Source organism: Thunnus albacares, chromosome 8, assembly GCF_914725855.1.
Source record: "Thunnus albacares chromosome 8, fThuAlb1.1, whole genome shotgun sequence".
Classification (NCBI taxonomy): Eukaryota; Metazoa; Chordata; class Actinopteri; order Scombriformes; family Scombridae; genus Thunnus; species Thunnus albacares.
Window position 1 is genome coordinate 29,534,936 of NC_058113.1, and position 21,916 is coordinate 29,556,851.

The window sequence follows — 21,916 nt, forward strand, 5'->3', positions numbered from 1 at the left end:
AGCTTTCTGCATGACTCAACGAGCCGCCCTAGGATGAAGTAATCGACCAGAGGATAAGTATCCAGCCAATCACATCTCGTTTTAATTTGTTTCAACCCGTCCGGTTCATTGCCAGACTTCTTGAGCACGCTTCGTCCATCTCATAAAGCCAAAAAGACTTTAGCTTGTGATGTCAGTGTGTTGCTGGAAAATTTCTTAGGAAAGAGTGAACTGAACCAGTTTGTATTTGTTGTGTAAAATACAAACAACAGCAGATGTTACATCACACAGCTCAGTGCACTTTCTGCAGTTATTCTAATATTTACTTGTTTCCATTTGGGTAAGAAATTACACTTTTTTTTTTGCCCCTGTGTGATTTCTTTAAATGTCTTTACTTCTGCCAGCAGACTTTACAGAAAAAAGATGATACTGTTTTCACTTCTGTACCCAACTGGTTTATTTTCAACCCCTTGATTGTTGAATTTTTCATAGTAATGGGTTCTGCCTTTCCTGATGTCATAGTGGTTTATGCGGGGTCAGCGTTTTCTTCCACTTCTAGCTGCCACGGTTTTATTTTCTACATGTGCATGTTTTTCAGTTTTATTAGTCGAATCATAAACCTCCACAAATCACCTGAAATAGTCCATTAAGGATATAGATGCATTCACAGATTGGACTGAGTAAAATGCACAAGCATCCACAAAATTCTCTCTGGTTTGCAACGTACTATATATATATACTCTCCCTGCTTTGCCCACACCTGATTGGCTCTGATTAATCAGGTGTGGGCAGAGCAGGGAAAGATGGAAAATAGGCAGCGTTTTGGGGTTTCAGGACCATGAGAGGGCGTCTCCCTAACGAGCTCTGCTGCACTTCAGTAACAGGCTCATTTGACGTCTTGAAGTTTTTCCTGAACTGATCGATACAAACTGTGGTTTGTTTTTAGAGTGAAACCATTTTCACTTCATTAAATTTGCAGCACTTTGTTTCTCTGCCTCTTTCTGTGGGGACTTGCAGACATACGTCTGTGCTCAGGGTCTCACGATTGATCCGTGAGCTTTAAACTGATAACACCTTCATGATTTAAAAATTCATAATCCACATTAATAACTGACCTTATTTCTGTCCCATAGGTATGAAGTGGATTATAAAATCATTGTTTGCCTTTAGAACCTTTAAAATAAACTTTTTCTGAGTTTATGTTTGTACTAAGAAACCTTTTCTGTGTGTGTTTGCAGGGAACGTTGTGGGGATCAATGCCACTGAGCCGGACAGCGCGGCCAATGTTACCTCCCTGCTTAACGAGGAGGAGGGGCCTGTCAAGGTCAACAAGGTCATCGCCGTGACCAGGATGAGCAGCTCAGCCAGTCCCGACACTGTCAATCCTGTGACCCAGAGGGCGGGCCGGATCCCCCGCGCTGGCGAGGAGGAGGACCAGAGCAGCGGCATGTTTGGTGAAACAATGGTTCCTGTGGTGGAGGAAGTGGGCGTGGCAGCCCCGCCTCAGCTCATCCCTGATTCGGCTGAGACGGAGCACCTGCTGCCTGGCACTCCGCCCAAACAGGAAGTCATGGAGGGCGAGGAGGAGGACGAGGAAGAGGAGGTGCGTCTGCCACGCACCGAGCCGCCTTGGATCCACGGCAAGGACACAGCCATGTTTGACCTGGACCACCTTTTCACCACCACCACCGCCCCACCCTCGCCCGCCACCAACCCCTCTAACCCCGATGTCCTTCATGTGGACTTCTTTGACCCCTCCTCTCGTGGACGCAGCCTTGACCTGGCCACGCCCTCCACTTCATCACTGGCCCACGAGCTTCAGGGTGGCGACCCGACCTCCTGGGCGATGCCAGACAACTACGACTACCTCACGCCCTACGAGGACGGCGTGTCCCCCACTGCTGATGAGTACACCTACAGCACCACAACCGACGCCTACGAGAGCGACGAAGACCTCAGGATGTCCGCTGGGTCTCCAGCTCGCTCCAGGCCCCGAGTCCCAGGATCAGGCTCCTTTCCTGGCGCGGGAGCTCCGGTACCAAACGTCCCTGCGGCGGTTCCTCCAGCGGCCTCACCTGTGGATGGGTCAGACGGGATGGGCGGATGCCGCGTGGGTTACCAGTTGGTGAACGGAAGTTGCCGCTCACCCTGCGACATGCTGCCCAACTACTGCTTCAACAGCGGACAGTGTTACCTGCTGGAGGGCATGGGAGTCTTCTGCAGGTATGACATAGACACAAACATTCAATATGTGACACAAGTATTTACTGCACAATGCATTCACAAAACAAACCACGTCCGTGCAGCAGTATACAGGCTGTAACTTTGCATCAATCTTCAGACATTTTGCATAAAGACCGTACTCATTCTTCTCATAATAACTGTAATAATAATGCATGACAGATACAGATATAAGGACTTCCATGAGCCGTGACACTTAGCCCGCAAATGTCTAGGGCATGTAGGAAAAGGTGTTTGTTAAAGGCCACTAAAAAACATGAATATTGAATAAACAAAACTCCTAAAACTCTTAAACTCCTGTCTTTGTCTAAACATATGAAGCAAGCCATACAACATCCTATTGAGAAAAGTTCTGTTCAAAGGATTTGAACAGATTTTGAAGTAGGTTTTCTTACTTTTGGAACAAAACCTGAAAGTTTAGCTCTCACTTCAGCTCTCTGTTGTGGTGCAGATTCTCCACAATGTAAAAATAAGTAAATAAATATAGGCTAAAAAAAAACTCACGCCTACCTCCATACTAACTCCATGGCAACATTGCACATCCTGTTGCATCACCCATGATGCAAAGGTGATGGAGATATTTCAGTCTGTGGTGCAGCTAACTGTGCTGAAACCATTTAAAAACATTTAAAAACCAGAGCCTTGCAGCTGTGGCAGGCTTCATCAGGGTCTCTCATTTGCATGTTTAATCACCAACAAATACATTCTGCAGCACCCACAAAGTTCTACAGAGCAATCAGACACCAGCATGTTAAAAAAAGTTGTGTCACATGATGTGTTAGGCTCCGTGAAACTGTCTGGTCAGCAACATGTGGAAAAGCTCAGTGCAGAATAGAAACCAGCACATTATTGTGTTTTTTAACAAGAGACTTTTATGAGCAAATGTCCCCTCGTCTGCCAGGCTGCATTCTGAGATTTGGTTTTCCTCTGCAAGAGCTGGAGACATGAAAACTGTATACAGACACACACGTGCACTGAAACTGCAATACAAGCAACTCAAACACTCACTCATACACACACACTGGACTGTATATTGATATTATTTTCATCTTTTGCTTGCTACCCTGTCCCATTACTATATGACCTGCCTTCTGGGCATCTGCCACAAACTACAGTAATGACTTTCCTCAATACGAAACCCAATAGAGTTGGTGTAGTGATGAATCTAGGTGGAGGTCTAAAGTCAAATGGATTAGAGAATCATTTATGAAAATATGGTGTAAGCCACAGGATGGTTTCAGCTCAATACGAGTCCTCTGCCAATGCATCTGAAAGTCAACAATCACAGTGCGTCTGTGGATCAAAATGTCCCGATCTGTGATGAGAACAGCTACACAACATGCTGGGTTCAGGATTAGAGCTGCTGCGGATGGGGGGAGGGGGAGGATCTTTCATGGTGTGTTTTGAGCGATAGCTTTCCTGATTTCTAATACTGAGTGCTGTCGTTCACACTGTATATTTAAAGGGGACCTATTATGCTTTTCTTTATTTTCAGTCATATATATAATGTTATATTGTTGGATGTTCATATTAAACGTGGCCAACGTGTCAAATAATGATGTAAATGTATGTAGAAGTAATCATTGTGAGCAAAAACTCTTGTTTTTGGCATTTTTCCATTGTTTTGGGGGCAGTCACGCTGAGCTGTGACTCGCATCGAGCTGGCACGCTGTGAGTGTTTTTCCATTTCACAGCACAGCAAAGTAAAATAAGTAGTTTACCTGTTGGAGGTGCGCTGGTTGTCTGCAGCTCTTCATCAAACATCATCATCACTGTGGCTGTTTCTGCTTGTACTCCTCCTCCCTGCATTATTTCTAACTGATCCGCTGAACAAATAGCTTCAAATATCTTCAAATATGTTGTATCGACTGTTTTTTAGCGCTGCTAACAAAGCTCTGCAGTGAGGAACGCATTTAATTTCTTGTAAAGTCTTCTTAATGAAAGTATCCCATTATTTAGTCATTTAGGAGCTTTTGATTTGAAGCAATAAAGCAGGAAATGTTGGGTTTGCATCAACGGTAACTTTACACAACTCTGATACGGCTGCCCTTTGGCAGGCTTCCAGAAAGCTGGCCGACAGATTGGGCTCATTGGGAGGGGGCCTTAAAGAGACAGAAGCTAAGACCACTTGTTAGAGACAGAGGCTGAACTGAGGGGCTGCATAAAGAGCCAGTAGAAGATAAATAAGGAGTTTTTTGAACTGTGAATCATGCAAAGCTACTCTAGTGGAGTCGAAAAATAAAAATATAGAACTGTAAATGAGCATATTAGGTCCCCTTTAATGGAACCAAGGAAGGAATCAATGCAAACTTGTGCTTACTCTCCAGAGACTGAAAACATGATCACTGTTATAAGTATTTGGAGCTGTTTCTAAACAAACTACTGTGCCCAAAGCTCTTCATGGTGAAGGAACATGCCACCCAGTGCAACAGTGTGGCTCACTGACATGTCTTTAAAACACTCTGGGGACATTACTCTATGTAAATAAGCCTGTACATGCACAAGCAGAAGTATGTAGCAGAGATGAGATTCATCATTGTCTGTTGCTTGAAGTTTGTTTTTTTTTGCATATTTTACCTTTATTGGACAGGGGATAGGGAGGAGGCAGACAAAATAAGGAGAAAGGGAGGGCATGACGTGCAACAACAGTCCCTGGCTGGAATTGAACCAGGGATGTTGTGGTTATGTGGCATACACAGTAACCATTCAGCTACCAGGATGCTCTGTATGTGTACATGTTCAATTAATACGTATTTTCTTGTTTGTACAGAGTGTTCTTAAACCCATGTAGAAATTGTTCTATGCATGATTTGATAAATGAGGCCCCAGGTTTTTGGTGACAGTCCCTGAGAATAAAAAAAGGCTTCTTTCTACAGCCACCAATTTTGTGCTGACGTTCAACATCCATACAGGAAGAAATGCATCATACACGAGGCCTAAAGATTGATTTACAGTATACACCCACTGTAGCCTCACACTGCTGTTTTAACATGTTTTCTTTTCAGTCCTATGCGACAAAACTTAAGCTCAAGGAATTCTTAAATGGTATTCTGGGAGATGTAGTTTTTAGTAGTAGTTTAGGGTAAATGGCTGCACCAAAAACATGGAAATAGCTATTTAATCACAAAGAAATATGTGATTAATATGTGAAAAAAATGATTAGATGTAACAGAGTCAGAGGTGAGGGTGATATTTTTTTTTGTTAGTGTGTGTGTTTGTGCTATCAATCACATAAACATAGGCTTCACAGTTCCAAATGGTAAAGATTTTTGCACACATTTCCCCATAATTATGAAATGAATGAATCAACCAATCAGTGAGAAGAGAGTTCCAATTAGTGAACAGCTGCACCGGTTAACATGCAAATTTATGCACACCGGCCTCCTGACTGGAGCTGATGTGGAAAATATTAGACTGGCTGAGTCTGCCAACACTCTCATCAACACACACACACACAAACACACTCATGCACACACACAAAAATACCAGACACATCTCAGTCTAAACCACAACAAAATATGAGACACTGAATGACTCAGGAGACGGTTAGAGAAGCCAAGATTTACCTGCTTTGAAATAACTAGGACAGAGATTTATGTCTCTAGTCAGCCCCCATCCCAGTTCACCACCCATGACCCCTGTGACTTCAGCTCAAGGTTATATTCAGCAGGTCACAGCATGTCTCCACCCCCTGCTCGCTCTAACCTCCACACTCCGATTACACTCACCACACACTGTGATAATGACCCTGATCCTTCCTGACCTTTGACACCTTGACATATGAGGATTGCCATTTGATATGAACCATTTGAAATAACAAATGATCTACTGCGGCATTGAAAAATTTCAGGAAGGAAAGAAGGTGTTGCATGTGATGGTTTAATATCAACAGATCATTTGTGACCCTTGAAGTTTGAGACATTAATCAGCATCAACCAAACAGGTGACATGAATGATGAGTTCAACTTGAATGTCAGATTTGGTAAAGATATCTGTTTGTTGTATCTGTTTCCTTTAATTAGCGACCTTCTCGCTAAGATTTGGCAACTTTTAAGACTGGACTTCTCTCCAAAAAAGCACCAAGTGACAACTCGTACTGACTGAGAGGGAAACGGAGCAAAGCTTGCACAGCTCTGTTGAAAAAAAAAAACTCCCAACATGATCCAGATATTTAGAGCAGATTTGGGACCTCAGTCAGCAGATAGTAGCAGTGATGAACCTCCTGAGAGTGAGTCAGTTGACGGCTAGAGAGGCGTTTTACTGCTGGGCAAAAGCGCAATATGGGTCAATGGAGCGCTGGCACAGATGAGGACCAATATGTTCCTCTATGTGTGTGTGCGTGTGTGTTTTAGGCATGACTGTGTGTCAGATTACACACATGTGACTGAGTTTGTGTGTACATGTGAAACTGTGAGTTCATGTGTGTGTGTGTGTGTGATGGTGCGTGCAGCTGAACTGCAGCTGCTTCATACATCAGGCCAATTCAATTACAGCAGGATGAATGTTTGGACCTTTAGCCGTCTGCAGTAAAACATACGACCCTTTGAAGTAGTGTTTACTGACCTCAGACCAGCCTGTCATATCTCTTTCCTTCAGAAAGAAATACGGACCTGAAGCACTGGGACGCATACCTTCCTATATGCTCAATAACTGTTACTGATAAGCTGCTAAAGTTATGAATTTAGAAATGTAGTGATTATAGATATGTAGGTATCATTTCATTTTCATTCCCATATTGCACTCAAACAAGGTTTTGCATTAATTATTTTTACATAAATAGCAGACAATGGCATTAAGAGGAACAATATTTTAACTTTAATTAGATAAATTATTATTAATATATGTACATGGCAAATTTACATCATAATTAAAACAATGTCATTACTTAAAGGAAGAAAACCTTGCTTTATAAACGCACATACTTAACAGTTATAGATTAACAACACTCTGCAGGTCATGTACACTGTTAGCAGAGTGTGTTTAAAGAGGCACTCATTGATTTTACACTTAATTGGGCTTTGAGACAAACTGTTTGCCTGCAATTTGAAAGATATCTACCAGGCAGGGAGGGTCTAATGAAAAGATTCTACTGAATTGCATTATGGGAATTGTAGGATCCATTGTTTTTGGAGCTTGACCCATACGAGGGAGTAAAAGTCAGGATGTTTTCTGTTGCTTTCAGCTTTCTTTATGAAAATTGTCTCTTGTGAGTCCAGCAACTTTATGGGAATACAAGAGCTAAATCACTGGGAGTGGACTTCTTAAGCCTCAGGATGAGATTTAATGAGTACAAACTGAGGTGAAAACACAAAAAAAAAATTTTAATATGGGCAAAATATTCGCGCTTATCCTGAAGTTTGAGGATTCCGTGACTATATAGAGACGGCGAGAGCAAAAAAGGATCTGAAAGAAAGTAAAAGAAAATACTGGAGTTCCTGGCTCAGTCTGAGTCTAAGCTGTCACACACACTCACTGAGTCTGTGTGTGTTTCTAGTTTAGCTGCAGCACATGCCTGCACTGTCACTTTCACTGTGGCTTAAAAACACAGACTGCAGGCACACTCCAGTGGTCGAATACGCTTGAATAAAGCGAGGCCAAAACACACGTTTATGACTGCGTTCATTTTGTGAGATTTTAACTCTAAACCTCAGCCAGTCTGTGTAAACACAGACTGCTATCTTTTTTTTTTTTTTTCTGAAGCTATCTGTGGCATCTCCGGCACTGGCTCTCCTGTCCCTCCGACTGATGGGATCTGACAGCGTTAAGGTCGTAAATCGTTTCCTTCTCTGGAGCCGCGGGATTGAGGACCATATTCGGAGAAACAGATGAGAAAACAGAGGGAGGGAAGGAAAGGAACGTGGGTGAAAACGAGGGTGTGTGTGTGTGTGTGTGTGTGTGTGTGTGTCGGAGAAACAGAAAGAAAAGGACAAAAGGAGGAGAGCGGCGTTTATATATCCTGAGTGTTTGTGAAGGAAGATATTTAAAAAGTAAGAAAGTGGGGAGTGAAAGACACCAAAAGAGTGATCGGGAGAGCAAGAAACTATCAACAGGAAATGAAAGAGAGAGAAAAGAGTGGACAGAGAAATAGAGATGAGATGGAGGAGAAAATAAGTGCAAGAATGAGTCAGAATGTTGTAACGCTTGCCAGTATGGAAACGAGTGAGGAGAGCCAGGTCGAATTTACTGGTGTGTGTGTGTGTGTGTGTGTCCTGCAGCTTGATGTAATTAAGGGAAGCTTTGAGCACTAACAGCAGTTTGTATCCATTTTAGATTTCATGACCACATCATGGAAACACACTCACATACACACATATATATAACCTACACACACACACACACACACACACACACACAGGATTATGTGTGTATTAGGGATCACTTCCAAGTCAAAGAGCGTGGGGTCGTGGAATCAGGCTAGAGGTCAAACACACACACGAGATTTATGATAGCTGAGAAGGATGGGACAAAAGACACACACACAGACACACACATACAAACACACACACACACAGACACACACACACACACAGTTTGTTTTTGCCAAAAGTAATCTGGACTGACGTATTCAATTGTTGACTGCACACACACACACACACACACACACACACACACACATGCACACACACACACAAATTTCTTTTTGGCAGTGGTTATTTTGCTGCAGGGTAACTAAGTTTTGACTATTAGGTTCATTGCACATGCACACGCACGCACACACACACACAAAGACAGAGTCATAAGATTTTAATTGATCTCTATGTGGGCGGGACTAACAGACTCTATTGAAGAGTCTATCGGCTCTCTCAGTCTCGATCTTTGGTCTCTTTGTCTGAAGAAATACATCATCACTAATGTTTCTCTCTCTAACTGAGGCCACGCCAAGAACGTTAGATTTCAATAGTTTAATTGAGATAATGAAAGAGAGCTGATATGTTGATGGATGGGTTGGAGAACCTGATGAAGGGATTAGGGATGGAAGGATGGAAAGGGGGTGAGGTGTGAGAGTTGAGGAACACAGAATGGAGGGTTGAGGGTTGAGGATGGATGTACGGTATGTCGACTGGATGACGACTGCCGACGGTGGGGAGGTAGGAGGGAACGGCGGGGGGGGAGAAGGTTGAGACTCCAGTCCATTGCCTGGATAGAGCCCCCTGTTCCTGTGTTAAAACAGAGGAGAGAGAGTGGTTGATGAAAAGAGAGGGGTGCAACTGAGACGAGGGGAGAAGAACGGATGAGGTGTGCCTAAATACTTTGTTGTGCGGAAGTGGGATGTGTACTCAGCGTGGTCTCTGTTCCCAAACTTTACTTATAAATCTATAAACTTTATTTCTTCAATACGGCCTCCCAGTGATTATGAGAAATATTATTCAATATTATTCAAGTGCTAACCTCCGATAACAACCTACATCAGTCTCATATTTCACCAGTAAGACTCGTGTTTTAATGTGACATCAGTGTTTGTACACAGCCAGAGAGAAATAAAAAGTTTGCGTCCTGGTCATAGTTCAGTTATAAAATCCTGCCGGCTGCTGACAGCGCCGTCAGCCGAGGAGGAGTTGATCACAACGGACAGTGAAGGAGGCTGTAGAACAAGTGTCTGCTTCAAAAGTTGTTAAGGCGACTTCGCTAAACATTCAACACCGGAGCTGAGAGCGTCAGAGATGGAGCAGCAGCTTGTCATGTTGTCACCCTGCGTTACTCTTTAAACAATGACACAGCTGTAAAAAAAAAAAAAAAGTCAGTGATTGGAATCAACTCAGGGGGCTTCTCGACTGATGGATCAGATTATCAACATTTGGGGTGGCCCTAATTATTACAATAAACATCCATTACAAGTGAACCAATCTCTGACTTTATGTCAGTGATCAGTGACAAGACCTGCTGAGATAAGAAGACTGGCTCTCTCCAAAGTTCAAAAAGTTGTGATTTTATGTGGAGCTGCATGCTGTAGCTGTCAAGATGGTTTGCAACTGGTCAACAGTGCACATGTCAAAGTTTCCCAAAGCCGAATTCTCCCTGATTGCACTGAGCAAATTAACTTTTTTTCCTGCACGCAAATCCAAAGATTGTGGTGATTCCATTGAAATTAATTGATTACAGGATGCAATTTGACAGCTATAAATGATGTTGGGACCAAGATCTGAAGCCAATCTGTCCACAAAACTTTGTAGAAATCAGTTCTGATCTACAAGCAAACTGGTTGTCTACTTTGTTTTCCATTATTTGAGTAGATCAAGATGAATCCACGTGTTCAGTTTAGGAAAGCTAAAACTGGAAACACTGAAGAAGTTTTAACTACATTCCCTTGATTGCTGATGGTTAAAGTAACTGTGAGCACGAGCCACATCTGTTTACCGGTAATTAGTTTGGAGTTTATGGTGTTTTGAGTGTTCTCCAGAGACTCAGGGGTTTATTTAAATAGGTTTTGGTTACGGTCGTATCCACAGATCCATGCTGAGTGAATAACGAAGCTGACTCATTAACGTGTTCACCAGCCTCTCTTTATATACGATAGCACAAAGGTTAACACAGTCTGTTGGTAGTGGAGACAGACAGCTCCACAGCAGATGACATTTGATTACGACAAGCAAACAGAAATCTGCTAAATTCATATTTTTTGCTCACCGACGATTTAAAATAATTGTTTTGGATGGTGCAGCAGGAGGTAAGTAAATGTACCGAGAGTGTGTTTTTCCAGCTTAGCTTAGCTGTGCTGTAAATATACTTTTTTGGCTTTTATTGGACTGTACACATCTTCATGCTTCACCACTCTCCATGTCCAGAAATACTTCTCTTCTTGCTACTTGGCCTAAACACAGGAAAAAAGAACATCACCTGAAAAAATGGCTGGAAGTATCTTAATGTTATTACCATGGTTTAAATTCTAATGCCAAATGGAGAACACTGATTATGTCGTCATGTTTTCAGATCTCCTTTCAGATTTGAAATCGAGGGATTTATCATTACTGATTGAATGGAGCAGCAGTTTTCTCCCCACTGTGGTTACTAATAAGGTTATAATGGTTCCATCTGCATAATGGAAGCTGATCCAGTGATATTTTATTTAAGCTGGTTTGTTTTCAATGTGGTGCAGTGGACCGGAGGCCTCAGGGAAATCTAGGGAGGATGGCTGATGAAAGACAAAAAGCATCTGACCTAAAAAAGAACATAATACGTGAGGCGGTCTGGATTTTATGATCAGTATCTTTTTGTTCGTTTTTATTGCTTTTTATTTATTGTTTTCTCAGTTTGTCTGAGTGCAGCTGCTGAATCTTACAGACATCAGGAATCTGTTGCAGCACAGAGCTCCTGTCCTCGTAATGGGTTTTTATTTTTCTCTCTTATCTGATGAACGTTTGTCACATGCACTCAATCAGTCGCCGGTGACTTACGGCAGCGAGCGGTCAGTATTCTGCTCAGTGAACAAGAAAAGAAATTTATACAATTTATAGAAGCGATGACAAGTTGAATCACACATTCATATCGTAAAGACACTCAATTATCCAGATAATTAACCCTCCTGTTGTCAATTTTGTCCTCCCGGGTCAAAATTGACCTGAGAAATTATGAATTATTTTAACTATAGTTGAGATCAGAGGAAAATATGTTGATGGATTATGGCAGACTGCTATATGTAAAAGTTTAGAACCTTTCAATTTTTACACATAACGACACCTCGGGTCAATTTTAACCCAGGAGGACAACAGGAGGGTTAAGTTGAGTTGAATTATCATAAACTGTTTGCTGGTGTAGTATAAGTATATATATATATATATACCAGTGGTAGGAAATCCACATATAAGCAGTTAAAAATGAATCACAAAATCGTCTCATAAAGAGCTTTCTTAGGAGGATCTTTACAAGGATGGAGAACCCTCCTTATCATCCCCAAACATAGAAGCAGAACTTCTATATCATTTGTTTTAGCAATGCAGTACCTACATACTATCCTTTGTAACTAAAAGGTTGCACATGTCTAGTGTTGATCTGTGAGCAGTTAGTGATCTTATCTGGTATCTCACAATGAAAAAGCAAAGATAAGTGAGAATAAAAGCAGAATTTTTTTGTTCTATTCTGTCCTATAAATCATCTCTCAACCCCTCAGAGTTACCTTTAAATAAACTTGCGCTCAGTACAACATAGCAAATCCCAACTGGAGCATTTCATAAGACTACAAAACACTAATTTATTCATAACTTCTACTAATGTAGAGAGTAAAAGCGTCCAGTCCACCACTGATGCCTCTTAGATGGATGCTGTTGATGTCATACAGCTATTTTATATGAACTCCATCTCTTTCTTACCCAGCATCTTTTTCTCGTTAAAACAAAAAAAAAACATACACACATTCATCCTCTGTCTTCACTTAATTAACTTTCTCCATAAAGTCATTTAATCAGATGAGATCAGACTCTGAGCTCCACAGTCTCTCTCCGTCTTTTCTCTGTCAGCATTTTAAAATAAAAAACCCTCTCGTCGGAGTGTTTTGCTCTCAACCTGACCCACGCTCGTCCTTCCCCTCCCACAGCCCCTCAGCGTGATGAGAAAGTTTGCTTTTATTCAACAAAGAAAACCAAATGAAGTTTTGTTTCAGAGCCAGTATTAAAGTTGATGTTTTATAGTCAGAGCTGAGGCACCAGGCTGAACGTTCTCCCGTCCTCTGCTGGCCTTTTATCATCAGATCCACCTCTCTCTCTCTCTCTCTCTCTCTCTCTCTCTCTGGGTGCTGCTCTCAAACGGTCGTTTCTTCTGCTTCGACTCGACTCAATTTTTCCTCCCTTTCCCGCTTTCTGCAGCTACTGCATCAATTTCTTCAAGGAGGAAAACGTTGCTTTGATGCATGTATAGGATTTATGCTAAAATATTCAACAAACACCCCGTTGTGTCCTCTCCTGTCAGTCAGTGTTTTACCTCCACGTTAGCTTCGGCCTTCTGTTTGCTTGTTCTTTCCTCTGACCTTCCAAACATCTTCCCTAAAAAAGTTTCTCCTCTCTGGTTGCTCCATGTCGCAAAAGAAAATCATCTTTCCCTTCACAAAGAAACATGTACTGACCGTTAGAAAAGCTAGAAAATAATCCTTTAAATGTGTTATTACTTCTCCAAAACTCGTCCGCAGACTTGAATGAAATATGCTGGAACATTAGAAGACGTTTTTAGTGCAGATCAAGGTTTTAAATTCTTATAAACAGTTCAATGTAGGGCAATTGAGAACACTTTTGCTTTTTTGCGCTTACTTACGTGAATCAAATGTGACACACGCATACCATAAATTTCTCTCCAATGCTTTGATGCAGATCCAGATGCAGATTAGTAAGATTTTCTGTCATGAAAATAACAAATTTAGAGGATTGTGAAGCCACAGCAGTGGTATTTGTTCTCTGAATGACTCTCTATAATAAATTATACAGAAAAAAATCCCAAACATTGTTGCTCACTTTGTAATGTTTTCATTTTATTTATGACATTTGAGTCCTCAGACGTTTTACCCTTACTTTACTTTCCCTTTAACTCGAAACATTGTAAATAAAATGAGTACGAGTGATCGACAGTGTTTGGGTTTATGATTCATAGCACCTTTTTGTAAGACTTTTGGGAGACTTCAGTGGTAAGCATTATTAACAATCCCTAAATTTCTGGATCCGCTCTTGACTCCAGATCCTAATCAGTTATTCCTTGATCCTTAAACTTTAAACCTAGTTTCATTAAAATCTTTCATTCTGCTAACAAACAGGCTGAACGTGGATAATTTTGGCTTATTGCAACTTGGGTCTTACTGCATTTTCATAGTTTTTACTACAGTAATTACAGAGATCACAATGTTAAAAAGAATTCAAATGGTGCAAAAAAACACCAGGAGTCAGGTGATCAGATGGGTTTTAAACTCCTGTGTTAAACAAACTTCATTTGAAAGAGAAAATGAAGGTAAAATTATTAACCAAACTTATAATGTTTAGCAATCTGTCTAATCCTTCTGCTCATCTTTGTTTCTCTGCTTTGAAAATCAATGTCACTGTGTTCCCAACTCTTAGCCGTGCAATGTCATCACCAAAACTATGAAAATAAAAGTTATAATAAAAATGAATTATATGTTAAGCAGGAATATGATGACTTCCTGGTTTGGAGCTGATCAGTATTTTCAGTTTCAGCCTTTAGCCCCAAACCAACTGACCCGTCTGTCATGAATTGCCCTTGAACACTCTCCTCTCTTCCCCCCTGCCCTTCTCCTCATTAGCCTTCACATCTCGCCCCCTCCTTCTCATCCTCCATTACTCCTCATCAAAACCAGCAGGGGGTCTTATTAGAGCTCCACAGCCCCATCTGCACCATTGTCACCCTTTGCAAGTTAAATGAAAGGCTCTTTCTCCCTCTCTCTCACCCCAGTGGGCCGGCTTAATCAGGTAAATATTGAGAAGATTTGTTGCTCTTTGTAATGTTACCCAGACCGCCTCGATGCTAATACTGTTGTATTCCTGTCGGGCCGCAAAGACGCTTTAAACGTGGCAGCGGCGAGCCACGCTGATGGAAATAATAACGGGTCGGGGAGGGGAAAAGATTCTGCTGTGGGACACGTCGGGAAGGTCTGTGAGACGCATGGTGGGAGATTTTTATAAGGGGGGAAGGAAAGAGATGCCGGTCGCACATCTTTAACGTTTAAAGAGGTTTGACATTAGAGGGTTTTTTCTCCCTGATGAGGAGTCGTTTCCAATTTGATTTCTGCTCTTTGCAGCTGTTCTGGATGTGAGACTTTTGGAGAAAGAAATCCAATCCTTAAAGTTGTCTTTGAAATTCAGCCAAGAGCTGTTTCCCCTCATGTCAGGTTGTTAAATTACATTCCAATAATCTTACAAGATAATAAAGCCAGTGTACAGTTTTGTTTTTTTTTCTCATTGTCAACAAATCCCAAGAAAACATTTTGTCAGTACGTTTCTCAGCACTGTCTGACTTCCCTAACCTCCCAGTAGCACTCAGCCCCAAACACCATTAGTTCCTACAGAAGACATAAATCTTTAAACATGGGTTCATTTTTTTAAAAGGCTGAGTAATACCCTAAAATCCCCTAAAAGCTTGACACTGTAGTTTTTTATCAAATATTTCTCAGACAGGAGTAAATGGTACATTTGTCGGGGACTATTTTCAGCTGCGGATTAATACACACTTGGTGCTTCACTGAGAGTCACAAGGCCCTCATGATGCTTTCACTCTCCGCTTAGGTAATATAACTAAATGTCTGAATGTGTGAAAAAGTAAAATATGTAGTAGCATGTAGTTAAAATTAAAGAAGACGTAAACATTTCTTAAGGAAAACGGTCGGGATCCACTGCTCGATAGCCCCGACGGTACGGCTATCTCTGGGAAGTTGGATGTTTCAGTCACAGATGTGCTCATAAAACTGTAGGCAACCAATAAGCTGGAGGAAAAAAACCAACAACATGAGGCTGAGGAGGGAAGGAGTGTTGCACCATGTCTGATTTCACCTGGTTTGTATTAACTTGATTGGAATCAGAATAAATCGTGTTTTTGGTTACTTTACATCTGCCTGACAGTCCCCCCCGTCCCCCCCAGCTTATAAGTTGCTAAGAAGATTTTTTACCATTTTTTCAATGTTATTCCTGCAACAAATGTTATGAGCATCTCTGTGACTGAAATGTCCATATATTCCAAAAAGTCAGTCACTGGAACTGAAAAGCAGGGACATGATTCAGCTTGAGGCGCTAAGCAAAGTGCAGGAGGGAGGAGGGAGAGGGGAGGAGGAGGCGGGGAGGGAAGATGGGGAGGTAAAGAGCCAGTGAACAAGAAAGGAGATTTTCAAGAAGACAAGCAGTGGGGGGAGAAGAAGCAGGAGAGGAGGAGGAGGGAGGGAGGGGGAGGGAGGAGGGAGAGGGGGAGGAAGAGAGAAAAAGAAAACGGGAACTGGCTGCTAAAACACGACAATCCCTCTGGACAGCTGAGCGAGGACGCGTGCGTGTGATGGAATGACATGTCAAGCGCCGCATCTGCTTGGTTTGCCGCTCAGCTGGGTTGCCATGACGACCAGCACATCCTCTCTCTCTCTCTCTCTCACTCGCCGCTTTCCTTTATTCATCCCTCTCTCTCTCTCTCTCTCTCTCCATTTGCACCCTCCCCTCCTCCCCTCCTCCCTTCCATCTAACTCTGACTTACATAAACCTCTTCTTTGTACGAACACAGAAACGCTCGGAGGTTGAGTGCATTGAAGTCTCCTTGAAAATGTGTTATATGGTGCGTCAGTCCCCTCTCTCTCTCTCTCTCTCTCTCTTTTCTCACATATGCCGACACTCAAAATGCCTTCTGGCTCGTTGCCAGCGTTTCCCTTCAGCTGGCAAAATCAAAAAAAAAAAAAAAAAGCGTCAAGGATTCAGGAAGGATACAGGAAGTCAGCCTGTGAAAGGAACCTGCTTAGCATGTAGGGAGCGTAGCCGAGTGGCCGCACACACCCCGACACCTCCATTCAACCTATACTCCCTCGTCTGTGTGTGTGTGTGTGTGTGTGTGTGTGTGATGGTCTACTGGCTAATGTGTGACAGTGAGAAGGAGGAAATAGAACACAGTTAATTGCTTTGTCATCCGTTAATTAAAGCAGTTCTGTTTCTACAGTTTCATCTACTTTTGCAGTGATCAGTGCAGCATTTTAAACACTTGGTCTAAAATGTGACTTTTCATCAAGAAGAAGGTTTTAAATTATTGCACATAAGGGACTCGTTTAGGTTTTAAGAGAGCATCATGACCTTCGGAGTCCCAAAACGTTCTAAAATGTCCCTGATACAAATACAAGATGAATATATAAGAAATATACTTCCTTCATGGTTGGAAAGTTACCTGCAGCAGTCTTGAGTTTTAAACCTTAAACTGGATGTTCTCTTTGACAAAATGACCACTAGCATGAAGATAATATTGAGAGAGTAACCACAACTAAGTGGAAATACTGAGGAATAATCTTTTTGTATTAGAGCTGCAACGATTAGTCGATTAATCAAGAGAGAGTATTAATCAATCTTAGACATTCTTTAAGCAAAAATGCCAAACATTTTCAGGTTGCAGCTTCTCAAATGTGATTATTTAAAGCTTCTCTGTGTTGTACGTGATAGGAGGACTGTAGATCAGATACATTTGATGACAATAAAGACAATAATCATTATTTACAGCCCTATTTTGGGCTGTTGTTTGGACAAAGCAAGCGATTTGAAGACATCAGCATTGACGCTGGGAGCTTTTGATGGGCATTTTTCACTGTTTTCTGCCATTTTTAGACAAAACAATTCATTGATTAGTTGAAAAATGCCACCTGCATAGTTTTATGGATGTGATAATTTCTCAGTGAATTACGATTAAATTTGGTACTAACATTCAAGACCCTCAGAGGATGAATCCTAATGAATTTATTGCAACTTTTCATCTAGCACCACTAACAGATCATAATGTCCATCTATCCGACACTGCAGTTCATGACAGGAAAGCTAAACATCAGCAAAAGTTAACATGCATGACACTAAACATATCTATTCTATCCTGCAGTTTATTGTTTCCTCCAAAACATAACATGTGTTTTAACTGCGCTTGTAGTTGACAAAAGCTTGACCGGCTGAGTCTTGGTGTCCAAAAAAGGCCACCATCAAGTTTTGGTCACTTGTAGAGAGATTCTAACAATAGGCTGTTTTCTTTCCATTTTATATCCATCTAGTTTTGCTTTTCTGGTGTATTATGAGCATTACAGCCTCAGTAGCATGGCTATAAATGTCATGCTTGTTCAATCACTTCACATGTTTATTGTTTATGTGTACATTTTTCTAAAACATAAGAACACAATCTGTATTTAATTCACAGATGTTAATATAATCACTAAATATCTCTTCAACTACATTAATCTTTAAAATCTGACATAAACCTTAAATGGAATATTTTTAATAGAAATAAGTCCTGCGGTCACATTGAAAGAATAATACGCTTTAATAATACGTCGCTCGCAGCGTCATGATGGTCTCGTTAAGCGATGAAATAGATTTGCTGTTTTACACGCCTAACAGTGTGTAGACAAAGCCATCTGCCTCCATCGTTTATGTCCCTGGGCAGACACCGTACTCTACCAAACGGCTACGGAGGGAGTCTGGGACTCAGATGGCAGCTGTGTGTGTGTGTGTGTGTGTTTTTGTGTGTGTGTGTGTGTGTGTCCACATATGTGCCCAGGATGTACACACGGATGTCCGTATGCATTGTGTTAGATCCTATGAATGCAAATGTATTTTATGATTGTGTTTGTGTATGTTTGACAGGGTGTTTGTGTGTGTGTGTGACAGCGAGCGTGTTTACAGCTGAATAATTGCCCCCGGGGCTGTTTCACTTGTTCACATGCTATTTTCAAGACACACAAAGTGATGACATCATCCTATTTGAATGAACCGTCACTCAAAACCTGCGGGCCTTTCCGTCCCGCTCACACGTCTGCAGTCGATTACTTCACAATAACACAGGAAGACTTATGTAACATGCGACATGTTGTGAAACATTTAGAGCTTTTTTCAGATTCCACATCGAAGCAGTTAAAGATGATCGGGAATAGAAATGAAATCCTGAATGTTCGTAAGCAAACTGAATTTGAAAAGAGAGGCTTTAAAGCATGTTAAAGCTGTTAAATGATGCTTAGAAGCTAAATGTATGAACAATACCTCGCTATGAATGCAAAAACTCTCATGCTTACTCACTCTTTGTCTTTGTTTTCTTCCTGTCCACTCCTTTTATTTCACACCTTTCACCTTTTCATCCTCCCTCCTTCCTCTCTGCCCTGTCTCCATACTTTCCTGTGACCCCCATTTTTCCTCTCCGTCTTTCCTTCCACCTGACTCCCTTTCAACTTGGACTCTCTGTCCTCTTGTCTTCTCCGCTCTCAGATGTAACGTCCAAGATTACATCTGGCACAAGGGAGCTCGCTGCGAGTCGGTGGTGACCGAGTTCCAGGTGATGTGTCTGGCCGTGGGCGCCTCGGCTCTGGTGGTTCTGCTGCTCTTCATGATCATCGTCTGCTTCGCCAAGAAGCTCCACGTGCTCAAGACGGAGAACAAGAAGCTGCGCAAGCGGAGGTGAGCGAAGTAGTTCATCCTCCTCTTTTTCTGCACGAACCACTCCAATTCATGAAGAGAAAACATGGAAATATATCTTTATAAACTCCATTTTTTGGGCTATTCCTGAAGTTTGTACTCTTTAGATTCATTCACAATAAGGAAACAAGGGATTTTCAAGAAAACAATGACATTTCTACCCCACAGAGTAGCAAGTTTCTGATAAAGAAACATACAAACCCAAGTGAAACTCTGTCTCCTGCAGGCTCCGCGCTTGTCTTTGATTCATTTCTCTGAGCTTAAAAGATCAATCAAACCAAATCACAAAGTCTTAAGTGTCTTGTTCAAAGGCATTCTGGCCACGCCGGCAGGTACAGCAGATTTATTATTAGTTATCCAGCTCAGTCTTGAGTCTAGGCTGTGGTAGATTTCTCCCGTCAATGTTAAAGATTGAACGAGAAAGCTTTGTTTTCTTCGGCTGGCGCTGCCTCCGGGCCGAACCGCTGCCCCGCTTTGTATTTAGTGTGAAGTTTAGAGAATGACAGAGACAGATCGGTCGATAGAGAGAGCAGAGGGAGAGAGAAGTTTAGTAGAAATAAAATACAAAAGCTAAACACAGACGAGGCCTTGGAACCAACAACTTTAATCCATCATTGAAATTCAATCAATATGTCAGCGGGTAGAAATAAGTCTTAGAGATGGAAAATTATCTTGACGTTTACAAGTTTACACAGAGTAAACATGTGGTGGATATTTGTGTTGTGAGTCGTATGAGACGAAAGCAACAAGCAGGAATGTATTGATCAGACCCGAATGATCAACAGGAAGCCATGTTTGAAATTCCAAAAAAGTCTCATACCGACAAAATCGACGAAAGGAAACTGACCAGCAGAAGCTTGAATACCTTCAGTAGGATGACAGGAGCTGACAGCAGAGTAAGTCATTTTTATAAACATGTGAATTAAACATTAAAAAAAAAGGGAAGGCAGAAGGAGTAAACAACAGCATCTGTTCACAGGAGCGCAGAAATATGAAGCTTTTCTGCCCTGAGCGCAGGAATTATTTTTCATAACAATAACTTCACGTCATTGTTACATTTTCAGGCAGGAGTGACTCAAGAATGACTCAGACTTATTGAAGAGGTTGAGTGCATCGCTCAAGGACGTACGACGCAGATTGAACCTGTTACTTTTCAGTTGCAGCGCAGTCTTGAAGCATCAGGTTGTGAAGAAGATGCTGCAATTCGAATCACCTCACATTTAAGTTAGTGACAGACAAACAGAGATGAGAAGAGGAGACAGAGGTAGAGGATGGTGATTGGGGGGGGGGGGGTGACAGATTAAGGCGACAGAGTGATAGACAGTCTGATGGAGGTGGGAGGGATCGGATGGATCCGCTGAATAGGAAGTGATGAAGACAATGAAGGAATGCAGTAGGAAGGAGGTGGGAGGGGCGGCGGAGAGAGCTGAAGGCGAACAGCCGGTGGAAAAACCAGATGACAAGACAGATGAGGGAGGTAACAAGAAGAGGGAGAAAAGCCGCTGTGCAATCTCAGGAGAAAAAAAAAAAAAAAAAGGCTCTGTGAAAAACCATAAAAGGGTTCTTTTACAGCATCATGAGGTATTTCTATGAATAAAAGATATACAGTGCAGCCAAAGAAAAAGAAGGGTTGCAAGATCAAATCTTACTGCAACCTGCATAAAATACCTTTGTAGCAAATGGTTTTTTGCACATGATGTTAATGATGTTAAAAAGAATGATTCAAGGAAGCGTGATACTTTCATTTACATTTCCTGTGTTGTATAATGTACAATCTTCATATAGACCGAAATATAGATCAGTTCAGTTCAGTCTACCCGGGGATCAGGACTCTTGAGGAAGTCACATGATACGCTGCAAAAAATGTTCCGTCTTATCAAGTAATTTTTGATTTATTGAGGCCTTAAAGTCTTCTGGTTTCTCAGGACCGTTAGATTGTTTCAGTATGTTTCCAGTGTAAATCAAATTGTTTCAGGACACAATAACTTATTGAAAACAGGTTGGAATTATTATTAATGGCAGATTTTTCAAAACTTGCTTTAAAAGAAAATCCCAGCAATTTATTTGTAAGCTTCTATGATGATAGCTGACTTGCAGCAGACAAACAAAAAATCTGTCAAAATCAATGCAGATATCCTGACTTTTTTTAGTCTCTAGCACGGACAAAGCTGCAAAAAATGCTTGATGACTTGTTAATCCGTGTTTAGTTTATGCCCACTGAAGAAAATAAGACTTTAAAGCTAATCAGTATTTTTAAATTAACGATGGACCAAATGACTCCATGTAATGTTAGAGGAGTCACTCATACTGACGAACCCACAGAGAAGTATTACCTGATTCTGAAATGTCCCTCAGCTCTACAGAGCTTTTTATTGTCTTTTAGCTCTTTGTTTTGGTTTTACAGCGTTCAGTTTCATCAGCGTCCTTCTCTAGCAGCAGCAGCAGGAAGTTAGCATCTAGCTGGTGAGCACAGTGTAAATATTTCCCACAAGGGTTGGTGGAGATCAAAACAGAGCTAAAAGAGAGTGAATATTGGACTTACATTCATGTGGTCAGAAAATACAAATCCATACGAATGCTAGTGATGA

The 21,916-nt window shown here is 41.6% G+C and overlaps 1 protein-coding gene across 9 annotated transcripts in view; it reads left to right on the top strand.

Moving 5' to 3' along the window:
* cspg5a (chondroitin sulfate proteoglycan 5a) overlaps window positions 1–21,916 on the top strand; it is a 59,977-nt gene that overhangs the window by 21,731 nt on the left and 16,330 nt on the right. For all 9 annotated transcript variants that reach the window (XM_044359557.1, XM_044359559.1, XM_044359562.1 and 6 more), the window contains 2 exons: window positions 1,218–2,202; window positions 19,122–19,310. In XM_044359557.1, coding sequence (XP_044215492.1) covers window positions 1,218–2,202; window positions 19,122–19,310 — 1,174 coding nt within the window. The remainder of the gene's footprint in view (window positions 1–1,217; window positions 2,203–19,121; window positions 19,311–21,916) is intronic.